The following is a 25,137-nucleotide window of genomic DNA, read 5'->3' on the forward strand; positions in this document are numbered from 1 at the left end:
AACTCAGTGTTCTGGTAATTTCTTTAATGCAGCAGCAAACATTGTTACTGATTCTCCCTCTTCTTGATGTCTCCTGTGGAACCTGAATGTTTCAGCATTAATAAGTGGTTCTGGTGTCACGTTCGTTGAATGACGGGTAAGACCAAGGCGCAGCGTGATATGCGTACATGTTTACTTTAACTGTTAAACACACAACAAAGGAAACGAAACGTGAAGTCCAAGGTAGCACACACAACATACCTTACACGGAACAAGATCCCACAACTAGACAGTGCCAATAGGCTGCCTAAGTATGGTCCCCAATCAGAGACAACGAGCGACAGCTGCCTCTGATTGGGAACCACACCGGCCAACATAGAAATACACATACTAGAACCCACATAGAAAATACTACATAACAAAGAATATACACAGCCTGACTCAACATATACGAGTCCCCTGAGTCAGGGCGTGACATCTGGTGAAAAATGTCCTTTAAGTATCTCCACAATATCCCCATACGTCTTATTACCTGTTCTGTCTGGCTGTAGCAGGCTGCCTAGTAAATTAAATGTCTTTGGCCCCATTACACTAAAACATGTAGGCACAATGTTGTCCTCATGTGTGTGTGTGTCCAGTGTGTGTGTCCAGTGTGTGTGTGTCCAGTGTGCGTGTGTGTCCAGTGTTTGTGTGTCTAGTGTGCATGTGTGTCCAGTGTGTCTGTGTGTGTCCAGTGTGTGTGTGTCTAGTGTGCGTGTGTGTACAGTGTGTCTGTGTGTGTCCAGTGTGTGTGTGTGTGTGTGTGTGTGCAGTGTGCGTGTGTGTTTGTCCAGTGTTTGTGTGTCTCCTGTGTGTGTGTGTGTGTCCAGTGTGTGTGCGTGCAGTGTGTGTGTCCATTGTGTGTGTGTGTGTGTCCAGTGTGTGTGTGTGTCCAGTGTGTGTGTGTGTGTGTGTCAATATTACCATGGTTATTATTTACAGGGACACTGAGTCGTCAACATACTGAACCCTAAACCCTGGATAGAGGGGCTCAGTGAATGTGGTGTAGAATGTGTTCAGGTGGGTCAGTGTGTCCGAGGAGACTCTGTAGAAGGACAGAGTGCCGGCTGGCCAGTCCAGATACACTCCTACTCTGTGGGAGCTGGAGGAGGGGACGTCTATTTGTGTGGACTTATTATTGTGACAGGCAGAGTAACGGTTGTAGACGCAGAACAGACTCCAGGACTTGTCATTGTATCCAATCCCACAGTCACTATCCCCTCCTCTCCTGTTGATTCCTTTATATGTCACTCCTATACCAGTCCAACTCCCACTCCACTCTACCTCCCAGTAACAGCGCCCAGTCAGACCCTCTCTACACAGCAACTGTCTACAAAACTCAAATCTCTCTGGGTGATCAGGATACGGCTGCTCCTCTCTCCTACATGTCACCTTTCTGTTCTCCTCAGACAGAGAGAGGTCTCTGTTTACTGTGTTTGGATCCAGTGTGAGATCACAGACATCTGATGGATGAAACCAGACACAATATTAGAAATCATCATCATTCACATTAGAATGTTAACTCACTTTTCACTAATTCATTTAATGTAGATGTTTCTAGGTATCAAAAGGAGAAGTTAAGGTAACTTGAGACTTGTTGAATGATCATATGTTATACTGTATGGTAATATAAAACACACTTATTCCCATTAATTACACACACACACACATCCTGAACACACACACACACTGGACACACATTCACATCCTGAACACACACACACACACACACACACACACACACACACACACACACACACACACACACACACTGAACACACACACACACATCCTGAAGACACACACACACACACACATCCTGAACACTCTGGACACACACACAGTGGACACACACACACACACACACATTTATAATGTAACAGGAACAGGCCACACACATACACAGACACACACATTGTCAACGCAACTCTTTGTAAACTTTGGTGTCCCTGATTTCTGCTTCTGTAGAACTACAGCTGATATTTAATATGACCAAGTAAGTAATGATGGTGGTCTTTGACTTTGACATCACTTGAATTAAGACTTATTCTTAGTCATATTCTTCACAGCAGTCAACACTCACATTTTCTAAGTCCAGGTTTCATTGTGTTCTCTCCACCATGTTCCACACTGTAGCGGTAAGCAAAAGAACAGACAGTCATTGAGGGATACACGTGAATTCACACACACACACACACACACACACACACACACACACACACACACACACACACACACACACACACACACACACACACACACACACACACACACACACAGTCAGCATATAACTTTGTCCAAGTGTGTGTGTCCAGTGTTTGTGTCCAGTGTGTGTGTGTGTCTGTGTGTCATTGAGTGATACACGTGCACACACACACACACACACACACACACACTTGACACACAAACACACTGGACACACACACAGACAAAGTTATATGCTGACCGTGTGTGTGTGTGTGGTGTGTCCAGTGAGTGTGTGTGTGTCCAGTGTGTGTGTGTTTGTCCAGTGTGTGTGTGTGTGTGTGTGTGTCCAGTGTGTGTGTCCAGTGTGTGTGTGTGTGTGTGTGTGTGTGTGTGTGTGTGTTTCTCCGGTGTGTGTTTGTGTGTCCAGTGTGTATGTGTGTGTGTGTGTCCAGTGTGTGTGTTTGTGTGTGTCCTGTGTGTGTGTGTGTACCATGTGTGTGTGTGTCCAGTGTGTGTGTGTGTGTGTGTGTGTGTGTACAGTGTGTGTGTGTGTGTGTCCAGTTTGTGTGTGTGTCCAGTGTGTGTGTGTGTCCTGTGTGTGTGTGTGTGTATGTGTCCAGTTTGTGTGTGTGTGTGTGTGTGTGTGCGTGGACAGTGCGTGTTTGTGTGGGTGTGTTTCTCCAGTGTGTGTGTGTGTGTGTCCAGTGTGTGTGTTTGTGTGTGTCCAGTGTGTGTGTGTACAGTGTGTGTGTGTCCAGTGTGTGTGTGTGTGTGTGTGTGTGTCCAGTGTGTGTCTGTGTGTCCTGTTTGTGTGTGCCCAGTGTGTGTGTATCCAGTGTGTGTGGACAGTGCATGTGTGTGTGTCCAGTGTGTGTGTGTACCGTGTGTGTGTGTGTGTGTCAAGTGTGTGTGAGTTTACAGTGTGTGTGTGTGTGTTTCCTGTGTGTGTGTGTTTCCTGTGTGTATGTGTGTGTGTCCAGCGTGTGTGTGTGTGTGAGTGTCCAGTGTGTGTGTGCGTGTGTGTGTCTCCTGTGTGTGTGTGTGTCCTGTGTTTGTGTGTGTCCTGTGTTTGTGTGTGTCTCCTGTTTGTGTGTGTGTGTGTGTGTGTCCTATGTGTTTGTGTGTCCTGTGTTTGTGTGTGTCCAGTGTATGTGTGTGTTTGTGTGTGTGTGTGTGTCCAGTGTGTGTGTGTGTGTGTCTCCTGTTTGTGTGTGTGTGTGTGTGTGTGTCCAGTGTGTGTGTGTGTGTGTGTGTGTGTGTGTGTGTGTCCAGTGTGTGTGTGTGTGTCCAATGTGTGTGTGTGTGTCATGTGTGTGTGTGTGTGTGTGTGTGTGTCTCCTGTGTGTGTGTGTGTGCGTCTCCTGTTTGTGTGTGTGTCCTGTGTATGTGTACATGTTTGTGTGTCCAGTGTGTGTGTGTGTGTGGGTCCAGTGTGTGTGTGTGTGTGTGGGTCCAGTGTGTGTGTGTGTGTGTGTGTGTGTGTGCGTTTTTGTCCAGTGTATTTGTGTCCAGTGTGTGTGTTTGTGTGTGTCCTGTGTGTGTGTGTACCATGTGTGTGTGTGTGTGTGTGTGTGTGTGTGTACAGTGTGTGTGTGTGTGTGTCCAGTTTGTGTGTGTGTCCAGTGTGTGTGTGTGTCCTGTGTGTGTGTGTGTGTGTGTGTATGTGTCCAGTTTGTGTGTGTGTGTGTGTGTGTGTGTGTGTGTGTGCGTGGACAGTGCGTGTTTGTGTGTGTGTGTTTCTCCTGTGTGTGTGTGTGTGTCCAGTGTGTGTGTTTGTGTGTGTCCAGTGTGTGTGTGTACAGTGTGTGTGTGTCCAGTGTGTGTCTGTGTGTGTGTGTGTGTGTGTGTGTGTGTGTACAGTGTGTTTTTGTGTGTGTGTCTTGTTTGTGTGTGTGTGTGTGTCCAGTGTGTGTGTGTGTCCTGTTTGTGTGTGCCCAGTGTGTGTGTATCCAGTGTGTGTGGACAGTGCATGTGTGTGTGTCCAGTGTGTGTGTGTACAGTGTGTGTGTGTGTGTCAAGTGTGTGTGAGTGTACAGTGTGTGTGTGTTTCCTGTGTGTGTGTGTTTCCTGTGTGTATGTGTGTGTGTCCAGCGTGTGTGTGTGTGTGTGTGAGTGTCCAGTGTGTGTGTGTGTGTGTGTGTGTGTTTCCTGTGTGTGTGTTTGTGTGTGTGTGTCCAGTGTGTGTCCAGTGTGTATGTGTGTCTCCTGTGTGTGTGTGTGTCCTGTGTTTGTGTGTGTCCTGTGTTTGTGTGTGTCTCCTGTTTGTGTGTGTGTGTATGTGTGTCTCCTATATGTTTGTGTGTCCTGTGTTTGTGTGTGTCCAGTGTATGTGTGTGTTTGTGTCAAGTGTGTGTGTCTCCTGTTTGTGTGTGTGTGTGTGTGTGTCCAGTGTGTGTGTGTGTGTGTGTGTGTCCAGTCTGTGTGTGTGTGTCCAATGTGTGTGTGTGTGTGTGTGTCATGTGTGTGTGTGTGTGTTTGTGTCTCCTGTGTGTGTGTGTGTGTGCGTCTCCTGTTTGTGTGTGTGTCCTGTGTATGTGTACATGTTTGTGTGTCCAGTGTGTGTGTGTGTGTGGGTCCAGTGTGTGTGTGTGTGTGTGTGTGGGTCCAGTGTGTGTGTGTGTGTGTGTGTGTGTGTGTGTGCGTTTTTGTCCAGTGTATTTGTGTCCAGTGTGTGTGTGTGTGTCCAGTGTGTGTGTGTGTTTGTGTGTCCAGTGTATGTGTGTGTGTGTGTCCTGTGTGTGTATCCAGTATGTTTATCCTGTGTGTGTGTGTGTGTGTGTGTGTGTTTCCAGCGTGTGTGGGTCCAGTGTGTGTGTCCAGAGTGTGTGTGTGTGTGTGTGTGTCCTGTGTGTGTGTTTGTGTCCTATGTGTGACTAACACACACACCCACACTGGACACACACACACTGGACACACACACACACACACACACACACACACACAGGACGGACACACACACACACACACACACACAGTCCGCATATAACTTAGTCCAAGTGGTGGTCAGAATGTTTGTCTTAACTAGCCTGATAACTCCAACATGTCTGATATGAACATTGACATAAACCCTCTACATACTTGAGTTTCTCCAGTCTGCAGTGTGGATCCTCCAGTCCAGCAGAGAGCAGTCTGACTCCTGAGTCTCTTGGGTGATTGTAGCTCAGGTCCAGCTCTCTCAGGTGTGAGGGGTTTGACTTCAGAGCTGAGATCAGAGAAGCACAGCCTTCCTCTGTGACTAGACAGCCTGACAGCCTGCAAAGAGTCAAATCATATTAAAACCACACTGCTATTCTTTGGTGGTGAAAATAGTGGCATTATATTTTTTCAACATGTTCAGATACATCAGTGTCCTGAAACCTGCCATATCTATTCATAAATGTATGTATCATTATTAGATATGACAAATTATCATAATATTGCTTGTAGAGAGAAACATGTATAGTACAAATATTTGAGTAGACTGACCAGACCAGTTTAAAAAGCAGTTTCAGTCAAAAGACAGACAGTGAGGTATCAGATTTAGATTGTATTGAGTATCCAGTCTACACCATATCTATTTTGACAGTGAAGCTAACATTTTAAATTTGGCTCTATACTCCAGCATTTTTGGAATTGAGATCAAATGTTTCATATGAGGTGACAGTATATAATGTCACCTTTTATTTGAGGGTATTTTCATACATATCTGTTTCACCATTTAGAAATGAAAGCACTTTATGTATCTAGTCCCCCCATTTGAAGAAGTCATAAGAATTCTGAACAATTCAGAATAGTGTATTAAAATAGTAAAAAGTTTAGTATTTGGTCCCAAACTCGTTGGTTGCATTTGCAGTTTGTTTTGGTTGTGTTTTGGGTTATGTTTTGCCCAATAGTAACTGAATGGTGGATGATGACTGGATTAATCTTCTCTCTAAGTGAGTAGATAACATGTTTCTAAACACTACTAAATTAATGCTGATGATGTCATGATTAAGAAAAAAAACATATTATATTCTTACTGACAATACAAGTGAAGTGACTCCAAAATGACAGGACATTATTCACCATTCAGTTTCTATTGGGAAAAACATAATCCAAAACACAACCAAAACAAACTGCAAATGCATTCAACAAGTTTGTAGAATCACAGCCTTGATGTAATCACCTGCAGGTAAGGAATATGGGACCAAATACTAAACTTATGACTACTTTAATACAATATAAGTGATGTCCAAACTTTGATGACTTTTTCAAATGGGAGAACTAGATGCATAAAGTGCTTTCATTTCTAAACAGTAACACAGATATGTATGAATACCCTAAAATAAAAGGTGACATTATATACTGTCACTTAATATGAAACATTCTATCTCAAATCCAAAATGCTGGAGCATAGTGTAGTATCTGAACAGTTTATCATTTTGGCTGACGTTTGCAAATGGTGTGTTAGAGGAATTTGACTGCTTCGCTGAAACATCTGGAAAGCATTACTATAGGGGACCCTAAAACATAGAAGAGTTTGCTATGTGGAGGTTAGGGATTGGTCTATTAAAATCCACCCATATTATGTTACATAGTATATATATACCAGGTTTTGAACAAAGAACGGGGAGAATAACATATTAGAGATTGGGTTAGTTGTTCTCTGGATTTCTGCAGAAGTCTGTAAATTGATACTGTAACCTTTGATGTAATAAACGTATAATCAAGGACAGTGTCAGCGGATTTCTTGTCATCACAGCATGTCAGCATCGTTGTCTCGACACCACAGAATGGCGACGAGGATCTTTGGGATGAGTTGCGTCTTTTCTCAGCGTTCCATTCACGAGCTGCGAGCTGACAGGTAGATAAGGTGAGCTTTCTCACAACTTTGGGCGCTGGTCAGTTCGTGTGGTTGTGTGTGTGTGCGTCGAGGGGATATACCGTTTAAGAACTTGTGTGTGTGCCTTGTTGATATTTGCTGTGTGATGACAATCCATTCAAAATTTCTAAATTTGTTTGAGTAATTTATAACACTGGGCACAGGGATATTTGGCTTGAATGAATTTAGAGGAGTGTCCAGGAATAGAATGAAGGAATAAGGCCAGGAAATAAGGAAAAAGTATACTATTAGGACATCGCTGATTTAAGGAAGCCCTCAAACGAGGCGATCATTAGATGGGCCGAAAATCCTGAAAACTCACTAGGTTGATTTTCAGGTCAGTTCTGGGAACTGTGAGATTGTGGAATATACATTCAATTGCATGTTACCTCTCGGCATATAGTTGACGAGGTATATGATCGAAGTAACCTCTCATTGAATATCTGCAACTCGAGGTATCAAAAATTTAGAAAGGAACAATGAGAAAAAAAAAAGGAGCGACGGAAGCATGCTTTAGAGTATTGTATGAACGGATTCATTCTTGTTGAATTGTGTGTGTGTGAGAGAGAGAGCCTATGCGTGTGTGTGTGTAAATGGGGAGGTCTCTGCTGTGTTCCAGCTGTGTGTCGACTCATGCTATGATAACAGGGGTTTTAGTTTTTGTAAGGGAATATGTTAATTACGGTTAAAACCTTATGAGTCTCCATTTGAGAGAACGTTTAATAATTGTTAACAATATATGAGCCACCGGGAGGACTTTTGATTCTATAGAAGAGAACGTTTAGTAATTGTTAAAAACTATGAGCCACCGGGAGGACTTTTGATTCTATAGAAGAGAACGTTTAATAATTGTTAAAAACTATGAGCCCCCCGGGAGGACGTTACGGTTAAAACCTTATGAGTCTCCATTTGAGAGAACGTTTCCATAATTGTTAAAAAACGATGAGCCCCCTGGGATGACGTTATGATTGTATAGAGATTATTTGTAATGGATAAGAAAATAACTATAAATCTGCAGATTAGAATAAGTGAAGATAAGAAACTTCGAAGTAGGATTTGTGTTCTATGTTTTGTGTTGGTTTGTGCGTTTTGTTCAGTGTTACTGTTAGTCTGTGTTGGAAATAACGGAGGGACAGCTGGTCTGTCTGCTATTTTGCTTGGAGGAAGAGCTGCTTGGGAGAGCTCCTCTCACTCTGACATCGCACTGGTGAATGAGCTGCGCATGTGTGGGATTTTATGAGTTTATAGTTGAGCACAGAGTGAGTGTGCCACTCCCCTGCCTGCACTGAGCTGCTGTGACACACAGACTTAGTGCTGCAGGGATGAGAAAAGGGGGAGACTTTGAATACACGCAAATAAAGTATTCTGTTTGATAAGTGGCTGTTGCTTAACTATGAAACTATTTGATTGAGATCTATTGAATTTATAAATGAGAGATATGTTGACGGATTTAAAAAATAAAATAAAAAATAAATAAATTTTAAAAAATGTTATTGCGCTATTTATAATATTCCTGAGTTAAGCTACTTGCTTATTTCTTAGCGCGAATGTGAACATAGGTATGCATAAAATACTAAATTGTTGTCTGTTTCCTTTGTTCTCCTGTGATGTGAGACAAGAAGGAGGAGACAGAGAGAGAGAGGAGGTGCTGACCAGTGCGTCACGTGACAGCGTGTGCTGCCCCGGATCCAATCCAATTAAGGCCAGTACTGTTCTATCCACAAACTTACTTTCCCTTACAGGATATTGTGTATGCCTAGAATATTTCATGTTGTGACAATTTAACAAGGACTTGGCAACAGTCTGATCAATTGATGTAATTGGGAATTGCACATTGGAGTCTTTTTGTGCATGGGTTGTTTTGATTAGAGTTGTGTTGGAAATCCAGCACTGAGATTATTCTGTAAAATTAAGGTAATTGGGTGATTATTAAGCAATTGGTTTGTGAGTGCTGTAGTGTTTGTGGATTACAGGTCTTTCTTTTTGGATTGCTCTGAAGTTGACTAGTTTCCTTTACTTTGCCACTAATTAATTCATTAATAAATAAATAAAAATGATAAGCTACATAGCTTAAAGTTTTTGGGGGTTTACTAATTAATTGGTTGAAAATAATAAAAATAATAAAATAATTCACAACAAAGGAATATAAAAGAGTGGTTACAATGGGGGAAAAGGACATCAAAACTATGAAAGTAATTACTCCTGTTTATGTAGTACAAAATAATAATCCTCTAGTTAATGGTATTGCAAAGTTATCTGGAAAATGGCATAAACGTTGGCCTGACATTGAACAACCATGGCCAGTGGAAGGGACTCTTAACCCAGACGTCATCAAGATAATGCAAGTGCTTGTGTCGACTTATAAGGCAGATCAAAAGAAGGGGGAAAAAAGGGGAACAACGTAAAGAAAAGAGACAAAGAGAGCTGGGTGTTCTTAAGCTGTTTGAAAATGAAGGACAAAAACGGATAAAAGATACAAAAGATAAAAGAGACAGAGATATAGAGAAAATGGCAAAAGAGGCGAAGATAACAGAAAAACAAATGGCAGAAGTCAATACACCTTTCTCACATACAGTGGGGAAAAAAAGTATTTAGTCAGCCACCAATTGTGCAAGTTCTCCCACTTAAAAAGATGAGAGAGGCCTGTAATTTTCATCATAGGTACACGTCAACTATGACAGACAAATTGAGATTTTTTTTTCCAGAAAATCACATTGTAGGATTTTTAATGAATTTATTTGCAAATTATGGTGGAAAATAAGTATTTGGTCACCTACAAACAAGCAAGATTTCTGGCTCTCACAGACCTGTAACTTCTTCTTTAAGAGGCTCCTCTGTCCTCCACTCGTTACCTGTATGAATGGCACCTGTTTGAACTTGTTATCAGTATAAAAGACACCTGTCCACAACATCAAACAGTCACACTCCAAACTCCACTATGGCCAAGACCAAAGAGCTGTCAAAGGACACCAGAAACAAAATTGTAGACCTGCACCAGGCTGGGAAGACTGAATCTGCAATAGGTAAGCAGCTTGGTTTGAAGAAATCAACTGTGGGAGCAATTATTAGGAAATGGAAGACATACAAGACCACTGATAATCTCCCTCGATCTGGGGCTCCACGCAAGATCTCACCCCGTGGGGTCAAAATGATCACAAGAACGGTGAGCAAATATCCCAGAACCACACGGGGGGACCTAGTGAATGACCTGCAGAGAGCTGGGACCAAAGTAACAAAGCCTACCATCAGTAACACACTACGCCGCTAGGGACTCAAATCCTGCAGTGCAAGACGTTTCCCCCTGCTTAAGCCAGTACATGTCCAGGCCCTTCTGAAGTTTGCTAGAGTGCATTTGGATGATCCAGAAGATCATTGGGAGAATGTCATATGGTCAGATGAAACCGAAATATAAATTTTTGGTAAAAACTCAACTCATCGTGTTTGGAGGACAAATAATGCTGAGTTGCATCCAAAGAACACCATACCTACTGTGAAGCATGGGGGTGGAAACATCATGCTTTGGGGCTGTTTTTCTGCAAAGGGACCAGGACGACTGATCCGTGTAAAGGAAAGAATGAATGGGGCCATGTATCGTGAGATTTTGAGTGAAAACCTCCTTCCATCAGCAAGGGCATTGAAGATGAAACGTGGCTGGGTCTTTCCGCATGACAATGATCCCAAAAACACCACCCGGGCAACGAAGGAGTGGCTTCGTAAGAAGCATTTCAAGGTCCTGGAGTGGCCTAGCTAGTCTCCAGATCTCAACCCCATAGAAAATCTTTGGAGGGAGTTGAAAGTCTGTGTTGCCCAGCGACAGCCCCAAAACATCACTACTCTAGAGGAGATCTGCATGGAGGAATGGGCCAAAATACCAGCAACAGTGTGTGAAAACCTTGTGAAGACTTACAGAAAACGTTTGACCTGTGTCATTGCCAACAAAGGGTATATAACAAAGTATTGAGAAACTTTTGTTATTGACCAAATACTTATTTTCCACCATAATTTGCAAATAAATTCATAAAAAATCCTACAATGTGATTTTCTGGATTTTTTTTCCTAATTTTGTCTGTCATAGTTGACGTGTAACTATGATGAAAATTACAGGCCTCTCTCATCTTTTTAAGTGGGAGAACATGCACAATTGGTGGCTGACTAAATACTTTTTTTCCCCACTGTACGTTTTCAGCAAAAAGACCCCACCTTACGAGGAAAAAGTAGAGTTTAAGGACGTCTATCCTGAGCTTCCAGTGATCATTCAGGAGGGTGATTATTACATCAGTGATGAAGATGAACGAATAATAGAGAGAGGACAAGCAGAAACAACCATAAAGATGAATCCAAACTCCAAAAGTAAGAAGAAAACGACATGTCTGGAAACTAAGGGTGGAGTGAGGTTCAGGAGGATGGAATTTGAAGATGATGATGATGATGATCAGAGTGATTCAGAAGAGATCATGGGTGGATATGACCCTGTGATCAGACAAAGGTTGGCCAGAGCGGAAAGAAGGGGTGATGGAAGTTGGAAGAAGAAGGATACAAGAGATCTGATCTCTGATGGAAGTGAAGATGGAGACAGTGATGAAGATTTGGAGATTAAAGGTGCTTCATGTTCAAGAGGATTTTATCCTACAATGACTAGTACAGAAGAAATTGAAAGAGATATAGATCGATGCATATCATGCTTGGATACGGCGAATAATTTAGAAGAAGTAAGAGAACTGGAAGAACATCTCAAGAAGCTGAAGATACAGAAGAAAAAACTTCTGAAAAAAGGATCCCAAGAATTGGAGAAGAGGTATACATTGAGGCCAAGACAAGGGAGCACAAGTAAGAAGATGATGCCAGTGATAATTCAAGGACAGAACCTGGAGTATAAGCCTTTGCAGAATACCGATATGTCAGATATACTTGAGAAGCTGCCTACTCTTCAAGATGGAGCATATCCTTGGATTTCTAAATTGGAAGAAATTACGGTGGGAACACAGTCTGCCATAGGAGACATTAAGAGACTTTTGGCTAATCTCCTTGGGATTCCAGGTATGGAAGACATTTTTCAGAGAGCTGGACTTGTGGGGACTACGGTGAATGATCCTGAATTGTTAGGTGCAAGTAGACATCGGCTGTGGAGAGCACTGAAAGATAAGTTTCCAACAAATGGGCATCCTGACAACATTCTGATTGACCCACTAGGACAACAAGAAAATCCGAGAGCCTATGTGTCAAGAGTTCATCAAGTGTGGAGAAATATTACCGGAAATGATCCAGATGTGAGTCAAATAGAGCAGTCAATTTTGCGAGCTAAACTGGAAATGGGACTGCCCTCACCAGTAAGGAGCAAACTGGCAGAGGTGGTTGGACTTGGAAGCATGACAAAGGGTGTCTATACAGATCATATAGCCCATCAAGTGGATCTGTACCGGAAAAAGGAACACAACCAGAAAGAACAGGACCAAGAAACTCTCAGAAAACTCAATCAAATACAACTGGTGGAGAATAAGAAGGAGAAGAAACAGGCTTTGGTTACGCAGAATCAGTGTGCACCAAATCAACAATCACTGCCACAGCTTCAACCGAACCAGGTCCAACCGCAATTGTACCAGCCACCACTAGCGGTACCAGTTGTTTCATATCCACAGCCAGTTTCTGGACGGACACAGAATTGGAGAGGAAGAGGACGAGAAGGCTTAGGAAGAGGAAGAGGAGGAAGATTTAAGACATACTTCCAGCAATCTTCAGAAGTGTGTTATAATTGTGGACAGGTTGGTCACTTTGCCTGTGAGTGTAATGGGCCAGGAGGAAACACCAGAGGAAATTTCAGAGGAAGATATAGGGGCCAGTCAAGATAATTTGGAGGACTGGTGAACCCTTATAGGGGCAAGGAGCAAGGATTCTAGAGGTGCCCAGAAGATCCGAAAGGGGGGTGTCAGCTGGTAGCATCAGGACAGGAGGAAAAATATCCAACAATTGAGGTGAAAGTAAACAACCGACCATTGGAAGTGATGGCGGATAGCGGAGCTGCTTTCATCTGTGTTTGGCCTGAAGATGCTACACATCTCACTATGTCAAATCAACTGATTAGGACAATTGGATTTGAGGGAGTGAAAAAGCTGATTCCTCTTACGGAACCAATTGAGCTCTGCTATAAAAATTAAGAAAACTACAATACCCATACTGGTATAGGAACATACACCTATTGCATTGTTGGGAAGAGATGCATTGTGTAGATTAAATTGTAAAATAAAAGATGCTATGGGTCTTTGGAGAAACCATGAGGGGTTCATAGTAGCACCTCTAGACCTATTAGGTCTGATGATTTAGGAAGCACATGAGTTAGCTAATGTTGCAAGGAGGGAGGTTAGGAGAAAGATCACGAAGGAGTATGGTTTTTGGGTACCATATTTGCTTGAACAGGTTGACTATGTTATAGGTAGGTGCACAATCTGTTTGAAAAATAATGATGGTAGGAGGTATGTCCGACTAAGTGAAAAGATGCTCAGTCGGTTGCAAAGTTTTTGTGTAAAGAAGTCATAAGCAGGTGGGGACTTCCCGATCGAATATCCTCAAATAATGGGAAAGAGTTTTGTGAATACATCAGTGAAATTGATTTTGCAAAAATTGGAAAAAGTCAGAAAAAAATTGTTAGGAAAACTAGGGTTGAAGTAACTCTAGGAAATTTTGAATATCTGATTGTGTGATAATTTTTAACATTTCTTTGCATATTATTGTGATATTTAGTATTTTCTTATGAATCAAAGGTGGGAAATGGAATGTGATTCATTTTATATATCATTTTATATTTCATTTTTATATTATTTTTGACATTGATGTTTTAATCTTCATGTGTTGTTTTGCAAAAGATACTGGTTGGTATTTTCTTTTCTTCCAGAAGTATATGGGGATGTGTAGAGTGGGATTCAAATACTCAAACATGGACAATATGAATGGACTGGAGGAAGCAGAACAAGGACGGTTTGGAAATGTTCAGATTCCATCATCGACGTTGCATTGAAAGTCGACACTGTGGAGGAGCTGCAGTGTAGTGGACTACATTCCAGTGTTATATTCTTTCTGTATTAATTTTTGAAGAATTATGTTTTCTGTTGTTGAATGCATGTGGGGACCTCAGATGTTTTTGTTTATTCCGATGATGCTTAGGGATATTGGGTCTAGGCAGGGACAGAGAGTATCCACAGGAGGGTCCGATGGGTCGACCAGCCTGAATGTGGACATTTTTGATTGTATTTTGTTTTCTGAGGTTTTCATGTGTATTCAATTGCATCATAGCTTGAAATGCATTGATAAAGATATATAAATTGATCTGGAGTACTTAGGTGGTCGCCTGGGGCAGAGGGGCCGTGAGAGAATTTTCCTGTCTTGATTGATTGATGGATATTTGGAATGAAAGCTGCCAGACAGGTTTTTCGCTCTTACACTCCATAACAATCTGTTTACACTCCACAAAAATGTGTCTATATAAAAATGTGTTTACTCTCCATACATTTTGGTTTATTGCTTAAGTTACTCAAGAAGAAAAATTGCTATTTGTCATAATCCTATTATTTTTGTTTTCGAGACTTAATTAGTCTCGAAGGGGGGAAATATGTAGTATCTGAACAGTTTATAATTTTGGCTGACGTTTGCAAATGGTGTGTTAGAGGAATTTGACTCTGCTTTGCTGAAACATCTGGGAAGCATTACTATAGGGGCCCCCTAAAACATAGGAGAGTTTGCTATGTGGAGGTTAGGGATTGGTCTATTAAGATCCACCCATATTATGTTACATAGGATATATATACCAGATTTTGAACAAAGAACGGAGAAAATAACATATTAGAGATTGGGTTAGTTGTTCTCCGGATTTCTGCAGAAGTTTGTAAATTGATACTGTAACCTTTGATGTAATGAACTTATAATCAAGGACAGTGTCAGCGGATTTCTTGTCATCACAGCATGTCAGCATCGTTGTCTCGACACCACAATATCACCAAATTTAAAACTGTAAGCTTCAGTGTCCAAACACATATGGTGTGGACTATGTGTGCCTGGTAAACACATGTGGATCTGGTGAACAGTTACCACTTGTTGACCAACTACAGGAATACTGACCTCAGAGTCTCCAGTTTACAGTGGGGATTCCCCAGTACATCAGAGAGCAGCTTCACTCCTGAATCCTTCAGGTCATTGTTACTCAGATCCAGCTCTCTCAGGTGTGAGGGGTTTGACTTCAGAGCTGAGACCAGAGAAGCACAGCCCTCCTCTGTGACTAGACAGCCTGACAGCCTGCCACAGTAAAATCATTTTAAAATCACACTGCTATTCTTCGGTGGTGAAAATATATTTTATTCAATATTTGCAGATACATCAGAGTCCTGAAACCTTCCATTTCTCTTCATACAGTGGGGAAAAAAAGTATTTAGTCAGCCACCAATTGTGCAAGTTCTCCCACTTAAAAAGATGAGAGAGGCCTGTAATTTTCATCATAGGTACACGTCAACCATGACAGACAAAATGAGAAAAAAAAATCCAGAAAATCACATTGTAGGATTTTTTATGAATTTATTTGCAAATTATGGTGGAAAATAAGTATTTGGTCAATAACAAAAGTTTCTCAATACTTTGTTATATACCCTTTGTTGGCAATGACACAGGTCAAGCGTTTTTCTGTAAGTCTTCACAAGGTTTTCACACACTGTTGCTGGTATTTTGGCCCATTCCTCCATGCAGATCTCCTCTAGAGCAGTGATGTTTTGGGGCTGTCGCTGGGCAACACGGACTTTCAACCCCCTCCAAAGATTTTCTATGGGGTTGAGATCTGGAGACTGGCTAGGCCACTCCAGGACCTTGAAATGCTTCTTACGAAGCCACTCCTTCGTTGCCCAGGTGGTGTGTTTGGGATCATTGTCATGCTGAAAGACCCAGCCACGTTTCATCTTCAATGCCCTTGCTGATGGAAGGAGGTTTTCACTCAAAATCTCACGATACATGGCCCCATTCATTCTTTCCTTTACACGGATCAGTCGTCCTGGTCCCTTTGCAGAAAAACAGCCCCAAAGCATGATGTTTCCACCCCCATGCTTCACAGTAGGTATGGTCTTCTTTGGATGCAACTCAGCATTCTTTGTCCTCCAAACATGACGAGTTGAGTTTTTACCAAAAAGTTCTATTTTGGTTTCATCTGACCATATGACATTCTCCCAATCCTCTTCTGGATCATCCACATGCACTCTAGCTAACTTCAGACGGGCCTGGACATGTACTGGCTTAAGCAGGGGGACACGTCTGGCACTGCAGGATTTGAGTCCCTGGCGGCGTAGTGTGTTACTGATGGTAGGCTTTGTTACTTTGATCCCAGCTCTCTGCAGGTCATTCACTAGGTCCCCCCGTGTGGTTCTGGGATTTTTGCTCACCGTTCTTGTGATTATTTTGACTCCACGGGGTGAGATCTTGCGTGGAGCCCCAGATCGAGGGAGATTATCAGTGGTCTTGTATGTCTTCCATTTCCTAATAATTGCTCCCAGAGTTGATTTCTTCAAACCAAGCTGCTTACCTATTGCAGATTCAGTCTTCCCAGCCTGGTGCAGGTCTACAATTTTGTTTCTGGTGTCCTTTGACAGCTCTTTGGTCTTGGCCATAGTGCAGTTTGGAGTGTGACTGTTTGAGGTTGTGGACAGGTGTCTTTTATACTGATAACAAGTTCAAACAGGTGCCATTAATACAGGTAACGAGTGGAGGACAGAGGAGCCTCTTAAAGAAGAAGTTACAGGTCTGTGAGAGCCAGAAATCTTGCTTGTTTGTAGGTGACCAAATACTTATTTTCCACCATAATTTGCAAATAAATTCATTAAAAATCCTACAATGTGATTTTCTGGAGAAAAAAAATCTCAATTTGTCTGTCATAGCTGACGTTTACCTATGATGAAAATTACAGGCCTCTCTCATCTTTTTAAGTGGGAGAACTTGCACAATTGGTGGCTGACTAAATACTTTTTTCCCCCACTGTATATGTATATATACACTACCAGTAAAACATTTTAACACATCTACTCATTCAAGTGTTTTTTTTAAACTATTTTTTACATTGTAGAATAATAGTGAAGACATCAAAACTATGAAATAACACATATGGAATCATGTAGTAACCAAAAAAGTGTTAAACAAATCAAAATATATTTTATATTTGAGATTCTTCAAATAGCCACCCTTTGCCTTGATGACAGTTTTGCACACTCTTGGCATTCTCTCAACCAGCTTCATGAGGTAGTCACCTGGAATGCATTTCAATTAACAGGTGTGCCTTCTTAAAAGTTAATTTGTGGAATTTCTTTCCTTCTTAATGCGTTTGAGCCAATCAGTTGTGTTGTGACAAGGTAGGGGGGGTATACAGAAGATAACCCTATTTGGTAAAACACCAAGTCCATATAATGGCAAGAACAGCTCAAATAAGCAAAGAGAAATGACAGTCCATCATTACTTTAAGACATGATGGTCAGTCAATAGGGAACATTTAAAGAACTTTAAAAGTTTCTTCAAGTGCAGTCACAAAAACCATCAAGCGCTATGAGGAAACTGGCTCTCATGAGGACCGCCACAGGAATGGAAGACCCAAAGTTACCTCTGCTGCAGAGGATAAGTTCATTAGAGTTACCAGCCTCAGAAATTGCAGCCCAAAGAAATGCTTCACAAGAGTTCAAGCCACAGACACATCTCAACATCAACTGTTCAGCGGGGACTGTGTGAATCAGGCCTTCATGGTCGAATTGCTGCAAAGAAATCACTACTAAAGGACACCAATAATAAGAAGAGACTTGCTTGGGCCAAGAAACACGAGCAATGTGTAACGATCCCGGCAGTCTGAGTCGGGTCCTGTCTGGTGACTAGTTTTTCTGTTCGTGATCTCCAGTTTCCCGAGGGTTCGGGAACGCTCCGGGGAGCTCTCTTGATTTCCGCACCTGCATCCCATCAGCAATCTGCACACCTGGTCCTGATCATCACCCTTCTTAGGCTCTGGCCTAACATCCATTCCCTGCCGGATCGTTAGCCATAAACAGTATGTTTTGCCAGCGTATCAGCCTCAGAGTACTAGCGTTAGTTTTGTTGTTTTTTGCACCTTGTTGACCTGCCTTGTACTTACCTCCGTTTGTTCTGTCTACAGTCATTCCCCCGGAACCTTCACCCAACCCCCTGCCGTGCCATCAGTTCATCTGCTACTTCACCACCACCTACTCATCTCCGCCACCCGCTCCGTCTACTGGACTATTCTGCACCTTTTGAATATGTAAATAAACACTCACCTTCGTTCAACTCTCCTTGTCCTGGTCTGCTTCTGGGTTCTGTCTTAGGGAACCGTGACAGAACGATCCGGCCAGTAATGAACCCAGCGGACCTGGACTCTGTTCGCCATGCCATTACCCATCAGGAGAAGATGTTGGGCCATCATAGCACGGAGCTACAGGAGATCGCGTTGGCAGTTCGGAACCTTTCTACCGGTCTGACGGAGGTCCAGGACCAGCGCAAGTTTCCGGCGGAGGATCCACTACCGGTTTCACCCATCCCGCCTGCCGCGTCTGGAGCGGTGTCCTTCCGTGAGCCCAAGGTTCCGACGCCGGATAAATATGAGGGGGAGCTGGGAAGATGCCGTTCTTTCCTCATGCAGTGTGGGTTAGTGTTCGATCTACAGCCCTACTCTTATGCCACAGACAAGGCTAGGATAGCCTTTGTGATTGAGTTGCTGCGTGGTCGAGCGCTGGAGTGGGCTTCAGCCGTTTGGGAACGACAAGACCCCTGCATGGCTTCATACCCGGGGTTCACGGCCGAGATGAGGAAGCTCTTCGACCATTCCGTCCGAGGGAGGGACGCAGCTAGGCGCCTGTTTTCGCTTCACCAAGGAACTCGCAGCGTGGCCGACTTCGTGATCGAGTTCAAGACGTTGGCTGTGGAGAGTGGGTGGAATGAGGAGTCTCTGCAAGCGGCCTTTACCAGGGTCTGTCGGAGCAGCTCAAGGATGAGTTGATCTCCTATCCGGAGCCTAGTGACCTGGACAGCTTGGTAGCCTTGTCTATCCGGGTGGATAATCGAGTCCGAGAGCGAAGGAGGGAGAAGCAATGGGGTCCGTCCAATCGATCAGCTTCTCAGGTTCCAGTCGGGTCGGGGATTGGACCAGAATACGTCGATCATCGTCCACCACACAGGATTAGTGGAGAGGTCCTGTCTTCCGATTCTGAACCAATGCAAGTAGGGCGGCACGGGTTAACCAAGGAGGAACGCCAACTCAGACGTAGGACTAACTGTTGCCTCTACTGTGGTGGTTCGGGACATTACCTCGCCACCTGTTCCCGGCGGTCGTCAAACTGCGCGGCTCGCTAAAGTTGGGAGGACTTTTAGCGAGCCAGTTTCGACCTCTCAATACCTCTGTCAGACCCCGTTTTCCGGCTACCCTTATGAACAGGAATCAGAGCTTAGCGATTAACGCTTTTGTCGATTCGGTGCCGATGGAAGCTTTCTAGATGCCGAGTTGGTGGAACAGCTGGGGCTTTCCAAGGAGCAATTGCCGGAAGCCATTGAAGCTACCACTCTGGACGGCAGTAGTCTGGCACGTATCACGATGAGGACTGAACCGGTTAAGATGCTGTTGTCGGGGAATCATTCTGAGATGATTTCATTCTTCATTCTGCCGTCTTCCCATGTTCCTCTGGTCCTTGGATACCCCTGGCTGAAGGAACACAATCCCACGTTCGATTGGGTGACGGGCAAGGTAACGAAGTTGGAGCCTTGATTGTCATGCTAACTGTCTCAAGACTGCCTGTCCCCATTCGGTTCCCAGTCAGGTGATTGAGGCTAAACCCCCAGATTTGTCCCTGGTTCCCGAGACATATCACGATTTGGGGGAAGTTTTCAGTAAGCAGAAGGCTCTGTCACTCCCTCCCCACCGACCATATGATTGTGCCATCAACCTGTTCCCTGGAGCTGTCTACCCCAAGGGAAGGTTATACAGTATCTCCCGACCTGAACGTGAGGCTTTGGAGACCTACATCAAGGAGTCCCTAGCTGCTGGTCTCGTTCGTCCCTCGTCATCACCCCTGGGGGCAGGATTCTTCTTTGTGGGTAAGAAGGATGGCTCTCTTCGACCGTGTATTGATTATCGGGGGTTGAATGACATCACGGTCAAGAACAAGTATCCCCTGCCCTTGATGAGTTCTGCCTTCGACTCCTTACAGGGTGCTACGGTGTTCACCAAGCTAGACCTACGCAATGCGTATCACATGGTCCGGATCAGAGAGGGGGACGAGTGGTTGACGGGTTTCAATACACCGATGGGTCGCTCGAGTATCAGGTGATGCCGTTTGGACTGACCAATGCTCCAGCGGTATTCCAGAGTATGGTGAACGACGTCCTGAGAGATATGATCGGTCTCTTTGTGTTTGTTTACCTGGATGACATTCTGATCTTCTCGAAGGAACCTTCCGACCACGTCCAGCATGTCCGGCAGGTTCTGCAGCGATTGTTGGAGAATCGCCTGTTCGTGAAGGCCGAGAAGTGCGAGTTTCACGCCCACACGACATCCTTTCTCGGGTACATCATCTCCAGGGGAGAGATTAGGATGGACCAGGAGAAGGTTAGAGCGGTTCTGGAATGGGCCCAGCCCGGTACGAGATTGCAGCTCCAGAGATTTTTGGGGTTTGCGAATTTCTACCGCAGATTCATCCGGGATTACAGCCGTGTGGCCGCTCCGTTAACTGCCTTGACTTCCAGTATCAGGACCTTCAAGTGGAATCCGGAGGCGGATCGAGCGTTTCTGGATTTGAAGAGGCGATTCACCAACGCACCGATTCTCTCTCAACCGGACACGGCCCGTCAGTTCTGTCGTTGAAGTGGACGCGTCTGATGTGGGAGTTGGCGCCATCCTGTCGCAGCGATGCTCCACGGACAGTAAACTCCATCCCTGCGCCTACTACTCTCGTCGCCTTTCGCCTGCGGAGAGGAATTACGATGTGGGTAACCGGGAGCTTCTCGCGGTGAAACTTGCCTTGGAGGAGTGGCGCCACTGGTTGGAGGGCGGAGCAACCGTTTATTGTCTGGACTGACCACAAGAATCTTGCTTACGTGCAATCGGCTAAACGTCTCAACTCCCGTCAGGCCAGGTGGGCGTTGTTTTTCGGACGATTCAAGTTTTCCCTGACGTTCCGACCTGGATCTAAGAACGGCAAGGCGGACGCCTTGTCCCGGATGTTCTCCAAGACGGAGGAGAGTGGGTCCAAGACCGAGACAATTCTCCCCCGGAACTGCGTCGTGGGAGCAGTTATGTGGAAGATTGAGGAGGAGGTGCTGGCGGCCCTTCGGACTCAGCCCGGTCCCGGTAACGGTCCACCCGGTCGGTTGTTTGTGCCTGAGTCGGTTCGTCCTGCTGTCCTCAAATGGTCCCACGCCAGCAAGATGGCTTGTCACCCTGGCGTGGCTCGGACAATGGCGTTTCTTCGCAGACGTTTTTGGTGGCCTGCCATGGCCGAGGATACTCGGGGTTTTGTTGCTGCCTGTCCAGTGTGTGCGCAGAATAAGAGTACCAATCGGCCCAGCTCTGGACTACTTCACCCCCCTTCCTATTCCCCGGCGACCATGGTCGCATCTGGCCCTGGACTTCGTCACTGGGTTGCCCGCTTCTGAGGGGAACACGGTCGTTCTGACTATCGTGGACAGATTCAGCAAGTTCGCCCACTTTGTGCCTATTGCCAAGCTTCCCTCTGCCTCGGAGACGTCCGAGATCCTGGTTAGGGAGGTTTTCAGGGTCCACGGTTTGCCCAGTGATATCGTTTCCGACCGTGGCCCTCAGTTTACCTCTGCTGTCTGGAAGTCCTTCTGTTTGGCCATTGGAGCTACAGTCAGTCTCACATCTGGTTTTCACCCCCAATCCAATGGTCAGGCGGAGAGAGCCAACCAGAAGATGGAATCCACGCTACGCTGCCTGGTCTCTTCCAACCCCACCTCCTGGGTCTCTCAGTTGCCTTGGGTTGAGTATGCCCACAATACTCTCCCCTACATCTGCCACTGGGATGTCTCCCTTCCAGTGCCTGTATGGCTATCAACCTCCCCTGTTCCCTTCTCAGGAGAAGGAGCTCTCAGTGCCTTCTGTTCAGGCCCATATTCGTCGTTGCCACCGGACCTGGCATCGGGCCAGAAAGGCACTCCTTAGAGTTTCGGACCGGTATCAGCTCCAGGCGAATCGTCGCCGGATCCCCGCTCCCACCTATTCCATCGGAGATAGGGTCTGGTTGGCCACACGGGATCTTCCGTTACGGACTGAGTCTAGGAAGTTGTTACCGAAGTTCATTGGTCCGTTTGTGGTGGAGAAGGTGATCAATCCGGTGGCAGTTCGACTCAAACTCCCGAGGACGCTCAGAGTCCATCCCACCTTTCATGTCTCCTGCCTCAAGCCTGTTTTCCTCAGTCCTCTGTTGCCTCCTCCGCCTCCTCCTCCTCCTCCTCGGATGATCGGAGGTGGTCCTGCCTACACGGTGCGTCGCATCATGGATTCCAGACGGCGGGGCCGGGGTTTCCAGTACCTCGTGGACTGGGAGGGGTATGGTCCTGAAGAGAGGAGTTGGATTCCGCGGCGACAGGTCCTAGATGCTGACCTCATCAGTGACTTCTACCGCCTCCATCCTGGCGCTCCGGGGAGTCCGCCCGGGGGCGTTCGTCGGAGGGGGGGTACTGTAACGATCCCGGCAGTCTGAGTCGGGTCCTGTCTGGTGACTAGTTTTTCTGTTCGTGATCTCCAGTTTCCCGAGGGTTCGGGAACGCTCCGGGGAGCTCTCTTGATTTCCGCACCTGCATCCCATCAGCAATCTGCACACCTGGTCCTGATCATCACCCTTCTTAGGCTCTGGCCTAACATCCATTCCCTGCCGGATCGTTAGCCATAAACAGTATGTTTTGCCAGCGTATCAGCCTCAGAGTACTAGCGTTAGTTTTGTTGTTTTTTGCACCTTGTTGACCTGCCTTGTACTTACCTCCGTTTGTTCTGTCTACAGTCATTCCCCCGGAACCTTCACCCAACCCCTGCCGTGCCATCAGTTCATCTGCTACTTCACCACCACCTACTCATCTCCGCCACCCGCTCCGTCTACTGGACTATTCTGCACCTTTTGAATATGTAAATAAACACTCACCTTCGTTCAACTCTCCTTGTCCTGGTCTGCTTCTGGGTTCTGTCTTAGGGAACCGTGACACAATGGACATTACACCGGTGGACATTTGTCCTTTGGTCTGGAGTCGAAATTGGAGATTTTTGGTTCCACCTTGTCTTTGTGAGAAGCGGTATGTGTGTGTGTCCAGTGTGTGTGTGTGTGTTTGTGTCCTGTGTCTGTGTGTTCTGTGTGTGTGTGTCCAGTGCAGTGTGTGTGTGTTCATTGAGTGATACAGGAATACTGACCTCAGAGTCTCCAGTTTACAGTGGGGATTCCCCAGTCCAGCAGAGAGCAGCTTCACTCCTGAATCCTTCAGGTCATTGTTACTCAGATGCAGCTCTCTCAGGTGTGAGGGGTTTGACTTCAGAGATGAGACCAGAGAATCACAGCCTTCCTCTGTGACTAGACAGCCTGACAGCCTTTAAAGATTCAATCATATTAAAACCACACTACTATTCTTTGGTGTTGAGTCATTTTCTTTCTAAGTGAGTAGATAACATGTTTCTAAACACTACTAAAGTAATCCTGATGATGCCATGATTTTGAAATATCATGAATGAATCATGAATAATAATGAGTGAGAAAGTTACAGAGGCTACAACAAAACATGCTAACCTCTCACCATTACCTTCAAATAAAAGGCGACATTCTGTAATGTCACCTAATATGAAACATTTTATCTCAAATCCAAAATGCTGGAGCATAGCACCAAATGTAAAACTGTAAGTTTCACTGTCTAAACACATATGGTGTGGACTATGTGTGCCTGGTAAACACATGTGGATCTGGTGAACAGTTATCACTTGTTGACCAACTACAGGAATACTGACCTCAGAGTCTCCAGTTTACAGTGGGGATTCCCCAGGAAGGCAGAGAGCAGCTTCACTCCTGAATCCTTCAGGACATTGTTACTCAGATCCAGCTCTCTCAGGTGTGAGGGGTTTGACTTCAGAGCTGAGACCAGAGACGCACAGCCTTTCTCTGTGAGTCCACAGAATGACAGCCTGCAAAGAGATCATCATGATTTCACAAACACACTGTTAATTTAACACCAGTAGTGTAGAAGGACAATGGCAGATGCATTTGGTTTATTCTCTTAAACAACATATAGATTCATCTTCCGTCTCCTAGAATTGCATGGTCATATTGTTATACTAATGTGAACACCAATGTACTGATTCAGTAAGTTCTTCAATTTAATATTATATATTATATACATATTATAATACATATATTTCTCTAAACTGAATATTTCTTCCTGATGATTAGTACTTAAATGTCATCTTATGTACTCACAGAGCAGCTCTGGAGGCTTTGACCACTGGCAGCAGCCTCAGAAGACCTTCCTCTGATCTGGAGTATTTCTTCAGGTCAAACACATCCAGCTCCTTTTCTGAAGTCAGCAACACAAAGACCAGAGCTGACCACTGTGCAGGTGACAGTTTGGCTTCTGAGAGACTTCCTGATCTCAGGTAGCTTTGGATCTCCTCCACTAGAGAATGGTCATTCAGTTCATTCAGACAGTGGAACAGATTAATGCACCTCTCTGGAGAGGGATTCTCCCTGATCTTCTCCTTGATGTACTTGACTGTTTCTTCATGGCTCTGTGAGCTGCTTCTTGTCTTTGTCAGTAGACCTCGTAAGTGCTTCTGATTGGACTCCAGTGAGAGGCCCAGAAGGAAGCGGAGGAAAAGCTCCAGGTTTCCCGTCTCACTTTGTAAGGCTTTATCCACAGCACTCTTGTAGACAGTAACTTCAGGCTTGTCTTCAAGCAGCGCAGAAAAGTTGCTGGATGTTGATTGCGGTTTGGCCATTAGATTCTCATTGTTGTTGATGAATGAGAGGAACACGTATACAGCAGCCAGAAACTCCTGAATGCTCAGATGCACGAAGCAGAACACCTTGTCCTGGTAC

General features: G+C 44.8%; 1 protein-coding gene across 1 annotated transcript; it reads right to left on the reverse strand.

Moving 5' to 3' along the window:
* Nucleotides 1-1,008: 1,008 nt before the first annotated feature.
* LOC121570257 (stonustoxin subunit beta-like) lies at nucleotides 1,009-15,303 on the reverse strand (the record flags this gene model as incomplete). Its single annotated transcript, XM_045221646.1, has 4 exons — nucleotides 1,009-1,481; nucleotides 2,102-2,148; nucleotides 5,284-5,457; nucleotides 15,152-15,303. Coding segments are annotated over 4 exons (846 nt in total), but the record flags the coding sequence as incomplete, so codon positions are not given.
* Between the last annotated feature and the right edge of the window lie 9,834 nt (nucleotides 15,304-25,137).

Source organism: Coregonus clupeaformis, chromosome 7, assembly GCF_020615455.1.
Source record: "Coregonus clupeaformis isolate EN_2021a chromosome 7, ASM2061545v1, whole genome shotgun sequence".
Lineage (NCBI taxonomy): Eukaryota > Metazoa > Chordata > Actinopteri > Salmoniformes > Salmonidae > Coregonus > Coregonus clupeaformis.